Source organism: Sarcophilus harrisii, chromosome 6, assembly GCF_902635505.1.
Source record: "Sarcophilus harrisii chromosome 6, mSarHar1.11, whole genome shotgun sequence".
Lineage (NCBI taxonomy): Eukaryota > Metazoa > Chordata > Mammalia > Dasyuromorphia > Dasyuridae > Sarcophilus > Sarcophilus harrisii.
This window is the reverse complement of record NC_045431.1, coordinates 232,254,411-232,270,606: the sequence shown is the minus strand read 5'-3', so window position 1 is coordinate 232,270,606 and position 16,196 is coordinate 232,254,411. Positions and strand designations below refer to the sequence as shown.

At 67.4% G+C, this 16,196-nt stretch overlaps 2 protein-coding genes across 2 annotated transcripts in view; both read right to left on the bottom strand.

Annotated features, from left to right (window-relative positions):
- Positions 1–408: 408 nt before the first annotated feature.
- Positions 409–2,997, bottom strand: MDK (midkine). Its single transcript, XM_031943039.1, has 5 exons — positions 1,948–2,997; positions 1,596–1,675; positions 1,359–1,520; positions 1,099–1,260; positions 409–885 (listed from the first exon to the last, which is right to left on the bottom strand). Exons 1-5 carry the CDS (start codon positions 2,241–2,243, stop codon positions 860–862), a joined length of 726 nt encoding a protein of 241 aa, XP_031798899.1. The 5' UTR covers positions 2,244–2,997; the 3' UTR covers positions 409–859.
- Positions 2,998–3,045: 48 nt separating this feature from the next.
- DGKZ (diacylglycerol kinase zeta) overlaps positions 3,046–16,196 on the bottom strand; it is a 37,688-nt gene continuing 24,537 nt past the window's right edge. The window contains exons 2-29 of the mRNA XM_031943570.1: positions 13,560–14,283; positions 13,287–13,395; positions 12,935–13,030; positions 11,471–11,548; positions 11,109–11,165; positions 10,803–10,871; positions 10,459–10,530; positions 10,266–10,382; positions 10,094–10,165; positions 9,844–9,939; positions 9,603–9,685; positions 9,462–9,522; positions 9,142–9,255; positions 8,896–9,036; positions 8,737–8,815; positions 8,479–8,614; positions 8,062–8,211; positions 7,345–7,523; positions 7,180–7,262; positions 6,973–7,042; positions 6,805–6,845; positions 5,332–5,468; positions 5,180–5,211; positions 4,745–4,788; positions 4,445–4,565; positions 4,222–4,255; positions 3,992–4,091; positions 3,046–3,816 (exon numbers count right to left, since the gene is read on the bottom strand). Of these exons, the coding sequence (XP_031799430.1) occupies positions 3,700–3,816; positions 3,992–4,091; positions 4,222–4,255; positions 4,445–4,565; positions 4,745–4,788; positions 5,180–5,211; positions 5,332–5,468; positions 6,805–6,845; positions 6,973–7,042; positions 7,180–7,262; positions 7,345–7,523; positions 8,062–8,211; positions 8,479–8,614; positions 8,737–8,815; positions 8,896–9,036; positions 9,142–9,255; positions 9,462–9,522; positions 9,603–9,685; positions 9,844–9,939; positions 10,094–10,165; positions 10,266–10,382; positions 10,459–10,530; positions 10,803–10,871; positions 11,109–11,165; positions 11,471–11,548; positions 12,935–13,030; positions 13,287–13,395; positions 13,560–14,283 (3,212 nt within the window). The 3' untranslated portion in view covers positions 3,046–3,699. The remainder of the gene's footprint in view (positions 3,817–3,991; positions 4,092–4,221; positions 4,256–4,444; positions 4,566–4,744; positions 4,789–5,179; positions 5,212–5,331; positions 5,469–6,804; positions 6,846–6,972; positions 7,043–7,179; positions 7,263–7,344; positions 7,524–8,061; positions 8,212–8,478; positions 8,615–8,736; positions 8,816–8,895; positions 9,037–9,141; positions 9,256–9,461; positions 9,523–9,602; positions 9,686–9,843; positions 9,940–10,093; positions 10,166–10,265; positions 10,383–10,458; positions 10,531–10,802; positions 10,872–11,108; positions 11,166–11,470; positions 11,549–12,934; positions 13,031–13,286; positions 13,396–13,559; positions 14,284–16,196) is intronic.

Below are 16,196 nucleotides of genomic sequence, written 5' to 3'. Positions count from 1 at the left end.
AGAGACAGGGAGACAGAAGGAGGGAGGGAGGAGAGGAGAGCACAGAGAAGAGGGGGAGTAGCCGGAGCTCCCCTCTCTCCCGTTAGTGGGCAGGTCATTTCTTCTGTGAGCCTCAGCTTCTCTCTATGTAATGGGTCACTTCCGGGGGCGTGGGCTGACTCCGTTTCCTTCACAGCAGCTCCATGAAGGGGACGTCTAGGGCAGGGTGGGAAGGCTGGTTCTTTGAGGAGTTGGGCCCCGCTCTGCTGGGAGGTCTGGCTCCCCAAGCCCCGGCCACTGCCCAGGAGGGTCACAGGGGAGAAGGTCTCGGACCTGTCTCTATTTCTAGGTTTGCCGCTCCCCCGTTTGCTCCCCGAGTCCCGAGCTCCCCCGGGAGTCTGGGTAAGGAATCGGCCTCTGCTTCCTGGATGTCGGCCCTCGGCCCTCCCTCTCCCTCCCAAACCCCAGAGCATCCTTTCCCCAAATCGCAGCTGAACCATTAGAGAAGGGAGCTTTTATATATTAAAAACAAAAGGCTTTTATTGGAAAAAAGAGAAGACTTTATTTTTAACCAAGGTGGCGGCTTGAACAAGGACCTGGGGCTAGGCTGAAGTCGGGGCTCCCGCCCCGGGTGAGAGGGAGCTAGGGCCGGGAGGGGAGGGGCTGGTCCCCCCCTCCCCCAGGGCTCAGGGGCAGGGCTAGAAATAATGGCGGGGAAAGGGAGGAGGGCTTTGTGATTGATAAAGAGAAGAGTAGCAACAAGGCACCTGGTGTGGAGTAAGTTCTGGGGGGCGGGGCTGGGAAGGGGAAGAGAGGGAAAGGATGGGGCATCGGGGGTCCCTCAGAGGCAAAGCCCCCCGGTCAGGCGGCGCTCCGGAGTCTAGTCCTTCCCTTTCCCTTTCTTGGCTGCGAAACAGAAACCAGACGGGGTTAGTGGGGGCAAGGAAGGGTCCGGAGGTCAGCCCCTCCTCCTCCCGTGTATCCCCACCCCCATCCGTCCCCGCCCCGCCCCCTCTCCCCCCGCACGGCTCAGCCAGACGTCAGCCTTCGGGTGGGCCGCGGGCTCGCAGGGGCTCCGACTTGGGGGGGAGGGGGGGGCGGGGCCCTCAAGCTACGGACCTCTCATCTTGGCTTTGGCCTTGGGGGTGCAGGGCTTGGTCACTCGGATGGCCTCCTGGCACTGGGCGTTGTAGAGGGCCTTCTTCAGGGTGCCCTGGCGGCTCTTGGTGCCCGTGCCGCTGTCGCACGCGCCCCAGCTCTCGAACTTGTACTTGCAGTCAGCTGGAGAGGGCGGGAGTCAGCCCCGCCCCCGGCCCCCCCCAACTGCCCCCCCCCCCCGAGCTGCCCCCGGCCCCCGCTCGGCCCGGCGCCTCCCTCACCTCCGAACTCCTTCTTCCAGTTGCAGGGCACCTTGCACTTGAGGCGGCGGGTCTCGGCCCCGCAGCTGCCCTCCCGGAAGCCGATGCCGCAGTCCTTGCTGCTGGGGGCGCAGGGCCCCCAGGCCCACTCCTGGCACTCGGAGCCGCCCTTCTTGCCCTTGTCTGTAACGGGGGCCCGCGGCCGTCAGCTCCCGGGCCCGGGCGGGCGCCCCCCCCCCTTCCCCCGCTCCCCATCACCTTTCTTGTTCTTTGCAGCCTCGGAGGGCAGGGCCAGGAGGGCCATGAGGGTGAGCACAAGGAAGTTTCGGAGCTGCATCCTGGGGGGGGAGGGGGCGGTGAGGGCGTGAAGGGACCCCCCCCCCCCCCCCCCCCCCCCCCGGACCAGGAGCCTCCGGCCCTCCTCTCCCCCGCTCAGCCCGGGCCCGGCGGGGTCCCGGGGCCTAGCCAGCCCGGGCCGAGGGGGCCCCGGCGGGCGGCGCGCGAGGGCTCCCTGAGCCGCGGGGGTTCCCCTCCTCGTGCGCCCGTGCAGCCTCCGCCTGCCCGCGGCGCCCCCTCCCTCCCTCCCTCCTTCCCTCCCTCGCTCGCTCACTCGGCCCGGCCCCGGCGCTGCCGCTGCTCCCGATCGCTCGCTCGCTGCCTGCTCCGGGTCCCGCCGCCTGCGCCCCTGCCCGGCCCACCGTCCCGCTCCGGCTCCTCCCGCCCCGGCCCCTTTTGTTTCCAGAACCGGTCTGAGCCGGTCACATGGGCCCCCGCCCCCTCCCCACTGAGGGGAGGGGCTCCCATTGGCCCCGACCCTCCCTGAGGGGCCAGCCCCTGCCTCCGCCCCTCAGGGGCCGGCCGGCCGGCTCGGGGACGCCCCCCGGACTGCAAAGCTGGGGGTCCCATACTCTTGGGGAAACTGAGGTTTCCTTTTTAGCTGGAGGAGGTTAGGGGGGACCTCAAGCTGAGCACGTGCGCTCCTGGAGGACCGTCCTTAGCCCCAGGGCCTTTGCGGCCTCAGTTTCCCCATTTGGGGCCTGAGCTGGTGGGACCGGAAGGTACCTGTGTTCTCCCCCCACTCCCCCCAGTGTGGAGGTCCCAGCCTGTCCTCTGCCAACTCCCCGAGGGAGTGCGCAGGGCCCACTTCTCTTCCAAGTCACCCCCAGAGCCTGCTTCCCCTCCTCTCACTCAAAGCTGGGGGGCCCCTAGGTGCCCACGTAACAAAGCCAGAAGGCGGGCCGGAGGCTGAGCCCCTCTGCCTCCCAGGGCTTGGATTGGGCTCCTTCTGGACCCTAGGCTTTTGGGGGGGCAGCTCTCGGGGCCCCAGAAGCTGGGACCCTGGAGGTCGCCTAATGCAGCCCCCTGATTTTGCAGAGGTAAAGATGGAGGCTGGGGGTGGGACCGGAGCAAGGTCCCACAGTGGCAGAAGCAGAATTGAGTCCAGCTCCGGGCTCAGGAGAAGCTGACCCTGGCCTCCTGCAGGAGGCCGTCTGCCTCTTCTGAGGCTCGGTGGGCGGGGGCCCTTTCCCACCCTTCAGAGATGAGTAAACTGAGGCACAGCAGCCACAGCACCCGGGGCTCAGTTCCAAAGCTCTCTCCTTCACGGGGCTGGGCCTCTCCAAGCACAAAAGTTTGACCCCCGAGCCCCGCCCCCCCAGCCCCCTGCCCAGGGCCCTTGGTCCCCACCAACCCCAGGAACACACGTCAGTTAGGAAAAAAAAACATCCACTTTACTGAGTTACACCCAGCTGGGCTGTAAACATGACACCGTGACCAGCTTCCCGGGGCACCCCCCACCCCCCTGTGCAGGATGGATCTCCCCCCCCTTGTTGTGAAATGTGGAGGGTGGCGTGCGAGGGGTGGGGGAGGCGGAGCCCGGCTCCCCCAGGGAGGGGCTTCTGGAGGGCCCTGGCCTCTGGCTCCATCTCTTCAGGTCCAGGCTCCCTCTCCCCCAAGCCCCGGCGTCTCCCTTCCTCCCAGGGTCAGTGGCCGGTCCGGGCACAGTCATGGCCCACAGCTTGGCTACCGTGGGCAGGTCATTGGCTCTCGAGGCAACTTTCCTCCCTCTGTGTGGGTGGGGGCGGAGGCTGGGGCCTCCAGGATAGAGCCCGGGGCTCAAAAGCCAGGTAACAGAAGCATGCACAGGATGGGGGTGCAGGGGCTCTCCGAGTCCGTCTCTGTGGTCCTCCCTGGAGGCCCGGTCAGCCATGGGGCTCCTTCCCCAGGCGGGGTCCCCCCACGGCGCCGGCCGCCCCCACGGCCCGGTGGAATGTAGCAGTGTGAACAAGTGGGACCGGGGGCTGGCCCCCCTGCCGCACCCCCATCCCGGTCCTGGAGCAGGGGAAGATCCCGGGGTCACCGGCTACACGGCCGTCTCCTGGTCCTCTCTCTGGATCATCTGGTAGTGCTGCCGGTTTTCTAGGTAGGCGGCCAGTTCCTTGTCCTGGGCCTTCTCTGCCCGCTGCCTTGGGGTGTCGCCCTGGGGGCCAGCACACAGTGAATGCCGGGGTCCCCGCGCCCCCCCAAACAGCTGGGGTCACCCACGGTCTGTCCGACTCTCCCAGACCTTTCCCTTGCCAACTCCCCAGCGCTGGGCAGGGGGAGCCCAGACCCTGCCGCGCCAGCCCGGCCCTCGGCCCTCCCCGAGCGGGCACCTGCAGGTCGGTCTTCATGAGAGAGGCTCCGGCCTCCACGATGTAGTGGCAGATGGTTCGCTGGCGCAGGGCAGCTGCCTGGTGCAAAGATGTCTCCCCACTGCAGGGGGAGCAGCCGGGTGGGATCCGGGACAAGACAAGACCCCCCCCCACGGGCCCCCTTCCCCTCCCCCCTGAGGGTGGGCTCTTCGGTCTGGGCACCAGCACAGGGCTAAAGGGGCAACACTCACTTCTCTTCCACAGCATCAATGATTTCCATTGGGGCTGGAACACAAGCGGAGGGGAGGTCAGACAGCTCAGGTGGGAGGGGGTGCAAAACAAAGGGGGCCACCCCCCACCCTGCTCCAGGGACATGGAAAAGTCGCCTCAGCCACACCATTCCCGGAGGAGAGGGATCTGAGCAGGGGCGTCCCCAGGCCCCACAGGGAGGTCCTGGAGAGGAGCCGCGCTCACCGTGCTCCAGGAGGTAGCGGACGATCTCCTTGCTGCCCGCTCTGACGGCGTGGTGCAGGAGGGTGCGGCCCCTCTCGTCCCGCAGCATGAGGTCCCCCCCAGCTCGGTGGAGCTCCTGGAACTGAGGGGACGGCAGGTGGGGGATGGGGAGACGAGCTTCCGGCTCCCTGGGCTTTTTCTCCCTCCAACTTTCCTAGGGTCCTAGGGGGACCCTAGGGACCCCCCCCAGCAAGCTGTCCTGTGCCAGGGAAGGGCCCCCTGGGGTCTCAGAGCCCACCCGAGGGGAGGGGGAGGCAATACCTTACAGAAGTCATTGTTCTCAGCAGCTTCTATCAAGCTTTCACCTACAGAAGGACACCTGCTGGTTACGGGCGAGGGTGGTGGGCACCTCCCGCAGGGACCCTGCTCCCGTGCCCTCCCCCCCAGACTCAGTGATCCACTGCTTTGCACATATTGCATTTATTCACTTTCGGGTTTCACAGGTCTCAGGGCTCACTAGTCCTTTCTGTCCTGGGGAAGGGTGGGGGCACTCGCCGGGGAGAGGGGAGGGTGCCCGGCGTCCATCTTGGCCCTGTCCTGCAGCCATCTGCTGGCTGCTGGGAGGCTCAGGGAGGACCATCTGGGGCCGGCTGCAGGAACTTCCCGTCGCCCTCCTTCTGCCGGCTTCGCCAACAGGGGCCCCCCCCTCCCCACTCTTCACCTCTGCCCAGAGCCCAAAGAGAGAAGGCTCCTCACCTTTTGGGGGCATCGCATCCCCTTGATCTGGTCTGGAAACAGGAGGGGGAAAACGTGAGGGAGCTGCGATTTGGGGCCAGGCTCGCTCCCCCACCCCATGAGGACCCCTCTTCCCATCGTGCCCGGGGACTCTCTGGACAGGGGGTGCACACCTGGGCCTGGGGGACGGGGGAGGTGGAGAGGTGGGGCCGGGGCTTTGGGGAGCCTCGAGGGCGGGCCTGCCCAGCAGCTCAGGGTCCAGCACGTAGAGCTCGTCCTGGGCGATCTCCGTCACGTAGTTGAGGTGCTCCTGTAAGGCAGGCTCTGGTCAAGCCCTCGGGCCTCTCCCAGTGCCCCCCCCCCTGCCCGGGGCCGCCTGCAGGGGCAGAGAAGCCCGCCTTCTGCCTGCACCCGCCCGGTCTCCTGCGGTCTCCACTCAGCGATACATTTATTATTAAATAATCCCCATGTGAATTCTGTGTGTCTGTGTACAGTGCGGGCGTGGCGCACTCGCTCTCTCACACGCCCACAGACCCCCCCCCAACCCCCCAATCCCTCCGCATTGTACCCCCCTGAAATCCTTAGTAATCCTGCCTCTTACTCTTTGCCTTGGACTTATCCCACACACGGGCACTAGAGGGCGCCGCAGTGCAGAGTGCCAGGCCTGAGGCCGGGGACCCTTCCTCCCAGCCTGCCTGCCTCAGTTTCCTCATCTAAAAAATGAGCTGGAGAAGGAAATGGCCGACCCCTCCAGCTTCTCTACCAAGGAAACCCTCAGTGGGGTCACAAAGAGTCCTCGGGGTGGCAGGGGAGCTCGGGAAGATGAGGGAGGGGGTGTTGGGGCCAGACCCTGTCCCCCCCCACCTCTCCCACCAACGTTTCACATTCAGCAGGTGTTTAATAAAAGTCTTCCCGGTCAGCTTGGGCTGGGGCCGTTCCCAACGAGCCCTCCAGAGTCCAACCCCTTTGGCCGCTGCCCGGCCTCGGTTTGCCGGGTGTGGGGATCCCATCCCCCTCCTCCTGCCCTTCTCCCTGGGCAGGCCTCCAGGCCGTCATCTTCCTGGGCCCGGCCATGCTCCATCTCCCAGCCCCCCGGGCCTATGCGCAGTCCCTTAAACAGCTTTTAGGTTCCTGCCTCCATCTTCTCCCCAGGCTGTCTTGCCCCTCCCCCAACACGGCTCCCCTCAGGGCTCAGCTCAGAGAAGGGCTGCTCTCCGCCTTCCCCACAAGCTCCTCTCCACCTGCAAGGGCCAAGCCCTCCAGGGCCGGTGGCTCCCGTTGGGCCCAGGGTCTTTAAGACCCCTCCCCCAGCCCTTCCCCCACCGGTCCCAGCAGCCTCCACAAGTGCCTCCCAGTCTCCCTCCCGACAGAGGGTCTGGGCTCTCGCCAGGCTCATCAGGCCCCTTTGCCATGTTGGAGGCTCCTTCATGGCCACCCTGGGGAAGCTTCGGGAGGCAGGTCTGAGATGGCAGTTCCCCCCGCCCCCCCCCCCCCCGGCTCCCCCTGGTGTCTTCCGCAGGTGCCCACTCCCCCCCTACAGAGAGAGGCCGTTCTGGGCGTGGGCTCTGTGCCCTGGACTCCAGGGAAGCCCCGGGGGGCGGGGGGGATAGACAGGCTGTGGGGGGGCCGGCCTCCTCTGTACTTGCCTGGGCCCGATCTATCCTGTAGAATCGATTGGCCGTGGTTGCTGTGGGAAAGAAAGGGGCGTGAAGAGCACTGGACTCCCCTGCCCCAGCTCCCTGATGCCCCCTCCCCGTGTCCCCTGGCCCTTCTGGACACCCACAGGACCAACCCCTTCCTGGGCCAGGGCTCACCATCCAGGAAACACCAGTTGGGGGACAGTTTCTGGCCTGATGAAGCCTTGGCTCCGGCTCCATTGGGCTCCTGCTCGGGAAGGATGAAAGGTGAGGGGCCAGACCTACAGCCGGGGCCCAAGGGGGCTGTGCAGCAAGGTGCCAGGCCTCCTCCTCCATCCCTCCCCAGTTTCAGCCTGGGTGGGAGCCCCTGCCTCCCCTCCTCACCCCCTGCTGCAGCCTCTCGATGTGGGTCCGGCAGAGCTCCAGGTCGCTGTCCCCCGGCACCACCACGGTGCCCAGTGGAACGGCTGTGGAGACAATGGGGCGCCCGTCAGCCCGGGCCGGCCCGCGTCCTTCCCCCAGCCATCCCCCATGCCCAGGATCACGCACAGGCCTCCTTTAGCTGCTCTTTGTCATAGTGCAGAGCCTCGTAGTCGTGCATGCTGACCCTGCGGAGCTGGATGCGTAGCTGCTCGGGGACAGGCTGCTGGCTGTGGAGGGGGAGGCAGAGGGAGGAGTCAGGGGTGGGCCAGAGGTCAGGGAGCCCAGTAGGAGGGGCCAGGAGAGGTCACGGAGCACAGTAGGAGGAGCCAGGAGAGGTCAGGGAGCTCAGTAGGAGGGGCCAGGAGAGGTCACGGAGCACAGTAGGAGGAGCCAGGAGAGGTCAGGGAGCTCAGTAGGAGGGACTAGGAACAGTCAGGGAGCCCAGTAGGAGGGGTCAGAGAGGTCAGGGAGCCCGGTAGGAGGAGCCAGCAGCAGTCAGAGAGCCCGGTGGGAGGGGCCAGGTCAGGGAGCCTGGGGAGGGGCAGAGGGCAGGGAGAGTAGGAGGGATAGGGAAAGTCAGGGGAGCCGTAGGAGGGTGAGAGGCAGGGAAGGGTAGGGAGGAGCCAGAGCAGTGGAGTTTGGGGTGGGAGGGGCCAGGGTTAGGGCCTTCGAATGGGGCCCCGTGGAGGGCGACGGGTCAGGAGCCCCAGTTGGGGCCCAGGCCCACCGAGGGGAGGCCGGCCGGGTCGACCCGGGGCCTGGGGAGGGCCGGGTCCGACCTGGAGGGCCGGGCCAAAGGAGATCCCCGGGCCCCCCCTGCCCCACACCCCCCGGCCCCCTCACCTGGATGGGAAGGAGATGAGGACCCGCCGCGCGTGGGGCTCAAAGTCATTGGCCCCGGGTGGCCCCGGCTGGTCCCGCAGACCTGGGGGGCAGGGGAGGGGTGGGCCCAACCAAGGCCGGACCACGGGGCCCGGGGTTGCCTCCCTCCACCTGGGGATATTCAGGGAACCGATGCCTGGGGCTTCGGGGCCTATCTTGGGGTCGGTTGCCACACACGCAAAAGCCTGGGGGGAGGGGGGAGGGGCGCCCCGACCCCCGGCCTGGGGGGGCCGGGAGGAGGAACCCACCACTGGGGCTTCCAAGTCCTTTGGGAGCTGCCATGGGAAATGGAAAGGCCGGGTGGGGGAGGGGGGGAAGGGTCCCCTGGCCGGGGGAGGCCCCGGGACGGGGGAAGCGGGGAGGGAAGGGAGGACGGGCCTCTCGGGAAGGACCAGGGGCCATGGTGGGGTCGGCCTTCCGGGGGGCTGGGGCGGGGCTGGGGGACAGGGCCGGCTCACCCCAGCATAGAACATCTTGTTCCTAAACCGGCTATTGAACTTTTCTGGATTGGCCTCTGCAGGGACAGGGAGAGAAAAGTGGGTGTCACTGGTGCCCCCGGACCCCGGAGCAGCCCCTCTCCCCCTTCCCCCCTCACTCAGCCCGCTCTCCTGCTTGGGACAAGAACCCGACGCCAACCTCGAGACTCGTGAAACTCTAGGGTGACGTGGGCGTCGAAGCCGAGGCTGAAGTAGTTGTTGAAGACGTCAAGGGGCAGCTGGAAGGAAGAGGGAGGGGGGGTCAGGACAGAGCCAGCGGAGGGGAGCGGCGGGGGCGGGGCGGGGGGCCGGGGCTGACCCTGTCAGTGGCGCCCTCGTCGCGGTCATCGGGCCCCGCCTCCAGGTTGGGCTCCGCTCTCAGGTCCCAGCGGTCCAGCTGCACCACGTTGCCCTCCTCCACGTGGGACAGGATCTTGGACACCGGCTCGTCCGTGTAGCCCTGAGGAAGCAGGAGCGGGGATGGCGGCCAGGCCCTACCGGCGGGTGACCGGCCGGCCCTCGCGCCGCCTTCTCCCTCCCCCCTTCCCCTGCCCCGAGTTCTCACCCCACCCCAGTTCAGGGTCCGGGCCAGGTCATTGCCGGTGCCGAGGGGGAGGATGGCGACAGGAGGGGGGGGCTTCAGGCGCAGTTGGTCCAGGGTGGAGAGGATCCAGCCCACCTGAGGGAGGAGAGGAGGAGAGCAGCCTCAGCCCAGGCCCATCCCCCCCCCACGCCTGGCGCCTCGGGCCCCCACGCCGGCAGCCCCGCCCCCTGCAGCCTGGGGGGGGGGGGCCCACGCCGGCAGCCCCTCCCCTCCCTGCAGCCTCGGGGGGCCCCCACTCCGGCAGCCCCGCTCCCCACGCGTGTGGAGGCGCCCACACTCACCGTGCCGTCGCCCCCGCAGGCCAGGATCCGGAGGTTGTGCACTTTCCGGTACATCTCCAGCCTGTGGGTCAGAGGCAGGGTGGTGGGCCCCAGCCCCGCAGCGCCCCCGCCGCCCCCTCCCCCCAGACACCAGGTACTCACGCCTCCTTGGGCCCGCCCTGGCTCAGGTCGAAGACTTGCCGGGGGTTGAGATACCAGAGGAAGGACTGGATGATCTTGGAACCCTGGGCCAACACAAGGAGGGAGACGGTCTGAGAGGCAGAACTGGGGGGGCGGGGCTAAAGGCGGGGCTGGGGAGACCCTGCGGAGCGGGGGAGACGACTTCCCTCCGGTCCGGCTCCCGGAAGGCTGCGGGGGGCAGAGGCCCCGGGCTGGCTCTCACCTGGTTCCCTCCGCTCTTGGGGTTCACAAACACCAGCAGGGGCTTCATGAGGGGGGATGGGGTCGGTTTGATGATGAAGGGCTTCCACCGGCCCTCCTGCAAGAGAGGGAAGCTGCAGAGAGCCCGGCCCCCGCTCCTTCCCAGAAGCCCCCAGCCCAGGGCTGCCCCCCCCCTCCCCGTGACCGGTTACTGGGGGGGGCCCATTTCCCGATGGGGCCTGGGGGAGGCCCCAAACAAGGCCCGGCCCTACCTCCGGCCCCTTCTTGCTGGACTTCCTCTTGAAAGACGTCCTCTTCTTCTTCTTGCTGACCTTGAGAGGGTTCTGCAAGAGGGAGGGGGCGGGCGGCTCGGCCTGGGCTCCACCACGGGAGCCCGGGCCCTCGGGGAGAGCCATGCTGGGGGGAGGGGTCCGAAGGCCTCACCTGGGGGCGCCGGGCCCGCAGGATCCAGGTCGGGGGGATGACCACGGCGGCGTGGGCCCCCAGGGAGCAGGGCTCCTCGATCTGCTGGATCATGAAGCAGGACACCTTGTTGTGGTACTGTGGGGGAGAGAGCGGGGGCTGAGCGGGGGCCCGGGTCGCCCCGCAGCCCGCAGCAGACAAGGGGGGTACTCACGGCCTGCTTGCACCAGGAGCAGCTGATGGCCACGATCTCTTTGCTGTGGAAAGTAAACTTCTGCTGGAAGCCCTGAGGAGAAGCGGGGGAAGTCAGGGGGGCACTGAGCCCAGGCCTGGGTCCACTCCCCGGGCACACCCTCCTCCCGGGGGGTCCCCAGGGCAGAAGGTGGGGGGCACCGGGAGGCAGGCGTGGGTGACTCGGCCAGCGAGTCTCTGCAGGAGGCCCGGGGGCCGCCACCTGTCTGGACACCAGTCCCCGGACCCCAGGTCGTGCCCCCCGCCCAAGAGCGAGCTCACTGCTGCCGGGAGGGGGGGCCGCAGGGGGCACCCGGCTGGGCTCACCTTGCCACAGTGTCGGCACTTGCCATCCTGGCGCCGCCGATGCACCCAGTGGTGACGGACAAAGGTCGGCTGGAGAGGGCAGAGAAGGAAGAGATGGGGGAGGGGCACGGGGAGATGGAGACCCCAGGTCAGAGGCCTGGGCCCCAGCAGGGATAGGGGGAGCATGCCTGGGGTGGATCCTCAGCCCCCGACAAGGGGTCAAAGGGCCAATGAAAGGCAGGGGCGCTTTGGGGAAGCTCGAGGGAGCGGCTGGGGTTATCAGGCGCAAGGGGCGCCCGCCGCAGCTCCTGTCCTGGGGGTCCTCACCTCCCGCACGTTCCTGGACCCTGACTCCCGGAAGGACGGCTTGCAGCGGAAGTTAATCTGCAGAGGATGGAGGACACAGCATGGTGAGCTCCACGGGCTGGGCACCAGAGGCCCCAGGAGGAGGGAGCACTCCTGGCCGGGCTCCCCTGGCCCGTCCGGCCGCCTCGGCTTTACCCCGGCTGCAGGGCACATGAAGCCGGAGGAGAGCGAGGATCATCCTCTCCTTTTGGCAAGTAAGGAAACACAGGCCCCAGGGGTGCGGCCCCCCTCAGTGCCCCCCCCCCAGGCAGGCGCTGGCAGCTCTCCCACCCTCCGCCCCCTTCCTGGGTCCCAGAGAGGACCCTCGGGCCCCAGCCCCTTACCTTCTCCAGCTGCTCAATGCAGGGCGTGTGCACGACAATCTTGCAGGCGGCGCACTTCCGCCGAGACACCGACTTCTGCTGCAGGGAGCAAGGGCGCGGGTTGGGGGGCAGGGCCCAAAGGGTAGATCCCGGTGCCCGCACTTTATGGCAAGAGTAGCTGCGGGGACCATGCCCTCCACCAATAGGAGACTCTGGGGCTCAGGGGGGCCTGCTTGGGGCCCCCAGCTCCCAGGGCCAGAGGCTCCAAGGCCAGGGTCCTTCCTACTCCAGCCACTGCAGCCCAATGGGCAGTGCCCCCAGGACCTCGGCACTCACTGTGTGACCACAGACACATAGGGACTGCCTGCTCCTTTCCTCCATGATGAGGTGTCCCTTCTTCCTTGCCAATGCTGACGCCTGAAGCCACCCAGGCGACCCCCCTCCAGCTGACAGCCCCCTCAGGATCCCCAGCCCACCGCCTCCAGCCCCTTCCTGGCCACCTCCGGACACGCTCCCATCTCCTTGGTCCCTGCGTCCCAGCAAGCCTGTTTTACGCCCCCTCTGCCACCCGCAGTTAAGCCCCTCAGAGAGGTCCCCCCTCAGGTGCCCCCCCCCACTCTCCTCTGCCACTGTTGGGCAGCTGGGTCCCTTGGTGACCCTCTGGGGGCCTGGCGGCCCCTTCTCCAGCCCATTTTACAGAGGAGCAAACCGAGGCACAGTGAGATGGCATAGGGATTGGAGGGACTCTGGGCGCCCCTGCTGCTCTCCTCTCACCACTCGGCTCCTAACCCTCTCCTCCCAGCCACTCTCTCAGGGACTTTCTGTGTCCCTGAGTTCTCTGATGACTGAGTTGCTTTTAATAAAGCTTTTTATTTTCAAAATGAATGCAGGAAAATTTGTAACATTTATCTCTGCAACCCGCCCCCCCCAACCAAGTAACCCAATATATATTCAGCATGTGCAGTTCTACACAGATTTCCACAAGTCTCAGGTGACTTTCTGTCTCTGGGTCTCTCTGTCTGTCTCTGTCTCTCTTGTCTCTGTCTCTCTCTTTGTCTCCCTCTCTCTCTCTCTCTCTGTCTCTGTCTCTGGGTCTCTCTGTCTCCCTCTCTCTGTCTCTGTCTCTGTTTCTCTCTATCTCTGCATCTCTGGGCCCGGGCCCAGCACACAGGACCCACTGACTGACGGGGGGAGGCCCAGGACTTCCGGAAGAGAGTCTCTGTGCCGGCTCCAAAGCTGCATCCCAAGTGACTCACGCTCCGCCCCCCTGCGCTCTGAGGGAGCAGGGGCAGAACGGCCCTTGTACAAAGCACCCACTATGCGCTTCTCACACCTTTCACCTCGTGTTACTCTCATGAACACTCCCCGGGGGCCGTTCTCCTGATCCTCACGCTGAGTAAGCCCGAGGGCCTTGCCCGGGCCCCCAGCTCCCCACCAAGCAGCCCCCCTCCTCCCGGGCCCCGCGCCGGGCAGCCCCCCACTCACCAGCATCTTGGCCACGCAATACTGCTCCCCCACGTAGCAGAAGTCCCCAGACACATTGGTCTCGAACCAGATGTGTTCCCCGTAGGCGGCTGTTTCCTGTGGGATGGGGCAGGCCCGTGAGCGGCTCCCGGAGCCCCTTCCCCCGAGGTCTGAGCCTCAGGCCTTCCCCGACAAAGCCTGGTGGTCGCCCCTCGGCCCAGGCCAGAACCGCCCTCGGCAGCCTCCAGTCACACTGCCCAGTCCGTGCACCCCAGACTTCCGTCTCATGGTGGGGGGAGGGGGGCCCATCAGGAAGCAGGGACCAGGGACCTTTCCAAGAGGCTGCCACAGGCCCCCTTGGCCCCCGACTCACGCTCCAGTCCACGGTGCTCCGGATCTGCCTTTCAGGCTCGCTGCAGGGGACCCCGGGGGGCGGGTTTGGAGGCGCCAGATGCTGGAGGCCAGACTTGGCAATGGCTTTCCTGAAAGGAAGGGAACACTGAGGGCTGGAGGAAGGGGAGCGTGACTTTTCCTTCCTCGCCCCTTGCCCCGGCTCCTTCCAGCGGTCCCAGCCGAGGGGGGCAGAGCCTGGGGCCGGCCCAGGGAGCCCCGGCTGCTCCGCCTGTGCGGACGCCGCTATACCTACGAGAGCAGCGCGCTCCAGGCCTCGGGTCCGGCTGACTTGCGTCTCAGGGCCACTTGCCGCCTCCGGGACAGGGGGCGCAGGGGGCCCAGCAGGAAGGGGCTGGCGGTGCCAGGGGGGAGCGGCTGCCCTGGAGGCCGGTACTGGCTGAGACGCCGGTAGTAGCCGTGCAGGCCCCAGACGGTCCGGTCATACACCACGTCAGCGGGGAGCAGGTGGGAAGACCTCCGGCGTCGCCGCAGACATCGGGGCATGTGGAGCAGAGGCCCGATGCCCAGCGGCCGGGGCCCGGGGCCAGCCAGCTCCCTGCCTCCCGCCCCGGGGGGCCTTGGCCCTGGGCCCTCCGCCCCTTCCTCCTCTTCTTCGCTCTTCCCCATGAGACCAGCAAAGGGCACGGGGGTCCCCAGGAGGGGAGCGTCACCAGCAGGCAGGGCCAATCTCCGCGGTGGGACGGGCTCCACGGTCAAGCGGGGGCCGTGGCCTGGGGGCACGGTGCTGGAGTGGCAGGAAGCCCCGAGCCCGCAGCTGGGGAGGCAGCCCTGGAGCTGGGAGCTGGAGCGTCGCCGCTGCGCCAGCAAGGAGGAGGGCTGGCCCGCTGGGGAGCGCCGCCGCACCTTGCCCGTGGGCAGGGCCACCCCGCTCCCCCGCCGCTGTCCCCGGAGGCCTGCCCCCGGCCCCCTCCTCCTGAAATGTCTCCTAAAGAAGGTCTCCATTGTGGGGGTGGCAGCTGTTGGGCACAGAAAGCTGCCGTCAGTGCCCGGGGCCCAGCGATGAGACAGCAGAGGCAAGCACAGGGCACCCTGTGGGCCCACAAGCAGCGCTGGGAGCTAGAAGGGAGCCCCGCCGGCCCAGCACCAGGCACCAAAGCAGCCCAGCCTTGGCAGCCACAGGGACCATTCTGCCGCCAGCCCCCGAGCAGAGAAAACCCAGGCCAGCCCAGAAGGGGCCGGCAGGGACCTGGCCCGGTGGGCAGGGCCTGTGGCCTATGGTCTGGGAGCCTCCTCCCACCAAGCCCGAGGACACGGGGCCTGTCTGCAGCGGGAGAAAGGAGGGCCCAGGAGCCCAGCAGGAGGGCACAGAGCGAGGGTCCTTACCAGGGTCTCGGGCCAAGCCCTGTTCTGTCAAGGGAGTGCAGGAGAAGGGACCCCAATGCTCTCTAACCATCACGTGGGTTTTTCTAGACCCCCAGTGGCTCCCAAGCCACAGAGCGGCAGGAAATGCTCCCACAGGATTTGGGGGAAGGGGGCTGATGGTCGCTCCCTCTGGGTGCCCGCAGCCTAGGGCTGTCTCTTGGCACTGGGGAGCTCCAGCCATTCTCACTGGCTCCCCTGGCCAGGCTGCAGGAGACTGCCGGCAGGCAAAGCTGCCTGACAGGTAATGGGGTGGGGGGCAAAGCTCCATCAGCCCCTCCTTAAGGAATGACCTGGGGGATGAATGACACTGAAGGTGCTCCGAGCTCCCAGGAATGGGGGCGCTGGGAAGTCCCCATCCCAGTGACTCAGGTGGCCATTCTTTCCTGACAAGGCCTCCATGGGCCCCGGCGAGGGGTGAGGGAAGCTCCCTTCCCTCCAAGGCTGCTCCCGAGGCCACGTCCTTCTCCGCCCCCCCAAGGGGGCTTCTTTGTGAAGTGGGCAGAGGGTAGGCAGCAGGCCGGGCCCGGGCCCGAGGCTCCCTCCCATCTGGGCCACAAGGCAGCCTGGAAGTTAAGGATGTCTGCAACATGGCTCCCCGGGCCGGCCACAGAGACCGACGCTTTGCAGCCACTGCCAGGTTCCCCTGGCCCCTGGGCCCTCGCTCCTTTTCTCTCCCAGATGGGCAGCCCTGGCCAGGTCCCTCTCAGACCTCTGAGCTCATCTGGCCCAGGGGCACTGCCAGGTGCTCTGTGACATCTCGGACAGATGCTCACGGGCTCCTCAAACTCAGTCCCTCCCCCTGCCTCCAGCCCTGTGCCCACCTCCCCTCCCTCCACCAAGCAAGCTCGCACAGCCCCACGGGTGCCCAGTCTGGGCCCGTCTCACCCACGTGCCCCCCCCCGGCTTGCCCCCATGGACTCCCCCCCCCGCCCCAGGCTCGCCCCATACCAGTCCACCTTGCCCTTGGCTGCCAAAATCATCCCCGAGCTGACTCCCACAGGCCAAGCCCTGGTCCCTTTCTTCCCCACAGCCTCCTGATGGCCCCTCAGGCCTTTTTCAGGCCCTGCCCTCCTCTCCCAACTCTCAGGGAGGGGGCTCCCTTCACTCCCACGCCCTCCCCCTCCCCCTGGGAGGCTCGGCTAGGGGATGGGACCCTTCCCTCGGGGCGTCCTGAGCAGGGGCCCCTGTGACTGAGTTCACTGTCTTGTTTCCCCCTCCAACAACCCTGCGAAGTGCTACTGGACAGCGGAGACCAGGGAGGCGCAGGGACTTGCCCGGTGACCGGCGTATGGGCCCTTTCCCAGGCCCCGGCCCCTCTCCTGGCTCCCCTGCGGGGTGTCAGCTTTCCCCCGCCTGTGACAGCTGCCCAGACTGCAGGGGATGAGTCACCCCGACAGAGCGCCTGATGCTGCTGTCACCAGAACACAAAGGCCACAGGCGTGGGGGCGGGGCAGGCTCTGAGCCCTCCGGCCCGGCGGTCAGCTCCTCCTGAGCCCGGCTCCCAGGG

What these genes read in the sequence shown, in the direction of transcription:
- MDK (XM_031943039.1), bottom strand. Translation starts at nt 2,243, where the DNA reads ATGGGACCCCCAGCTTTGCAGTCCGGGGGGCGTCCCCGAGCCGGCCGG. An exon ending in CAGCGCCGGGGCCGGGCCGA is followed by an intron (nt 1,676 to 1,947) that starts GTGAGCGAGCGA and finishes CTCCCCCCCCAG; the next exon opens with GATGCAGCTCCGAAACTTCC. An exon ending in CTGGAAGAAGGAGTTCGGAG is followed by an intron (nt 1,261 to 1,358) that starts GTGAGGGAGGCG and finishes CGCCCTCTCCAG; the next exon opens with CTGACTGCAAGTACAAGTTC.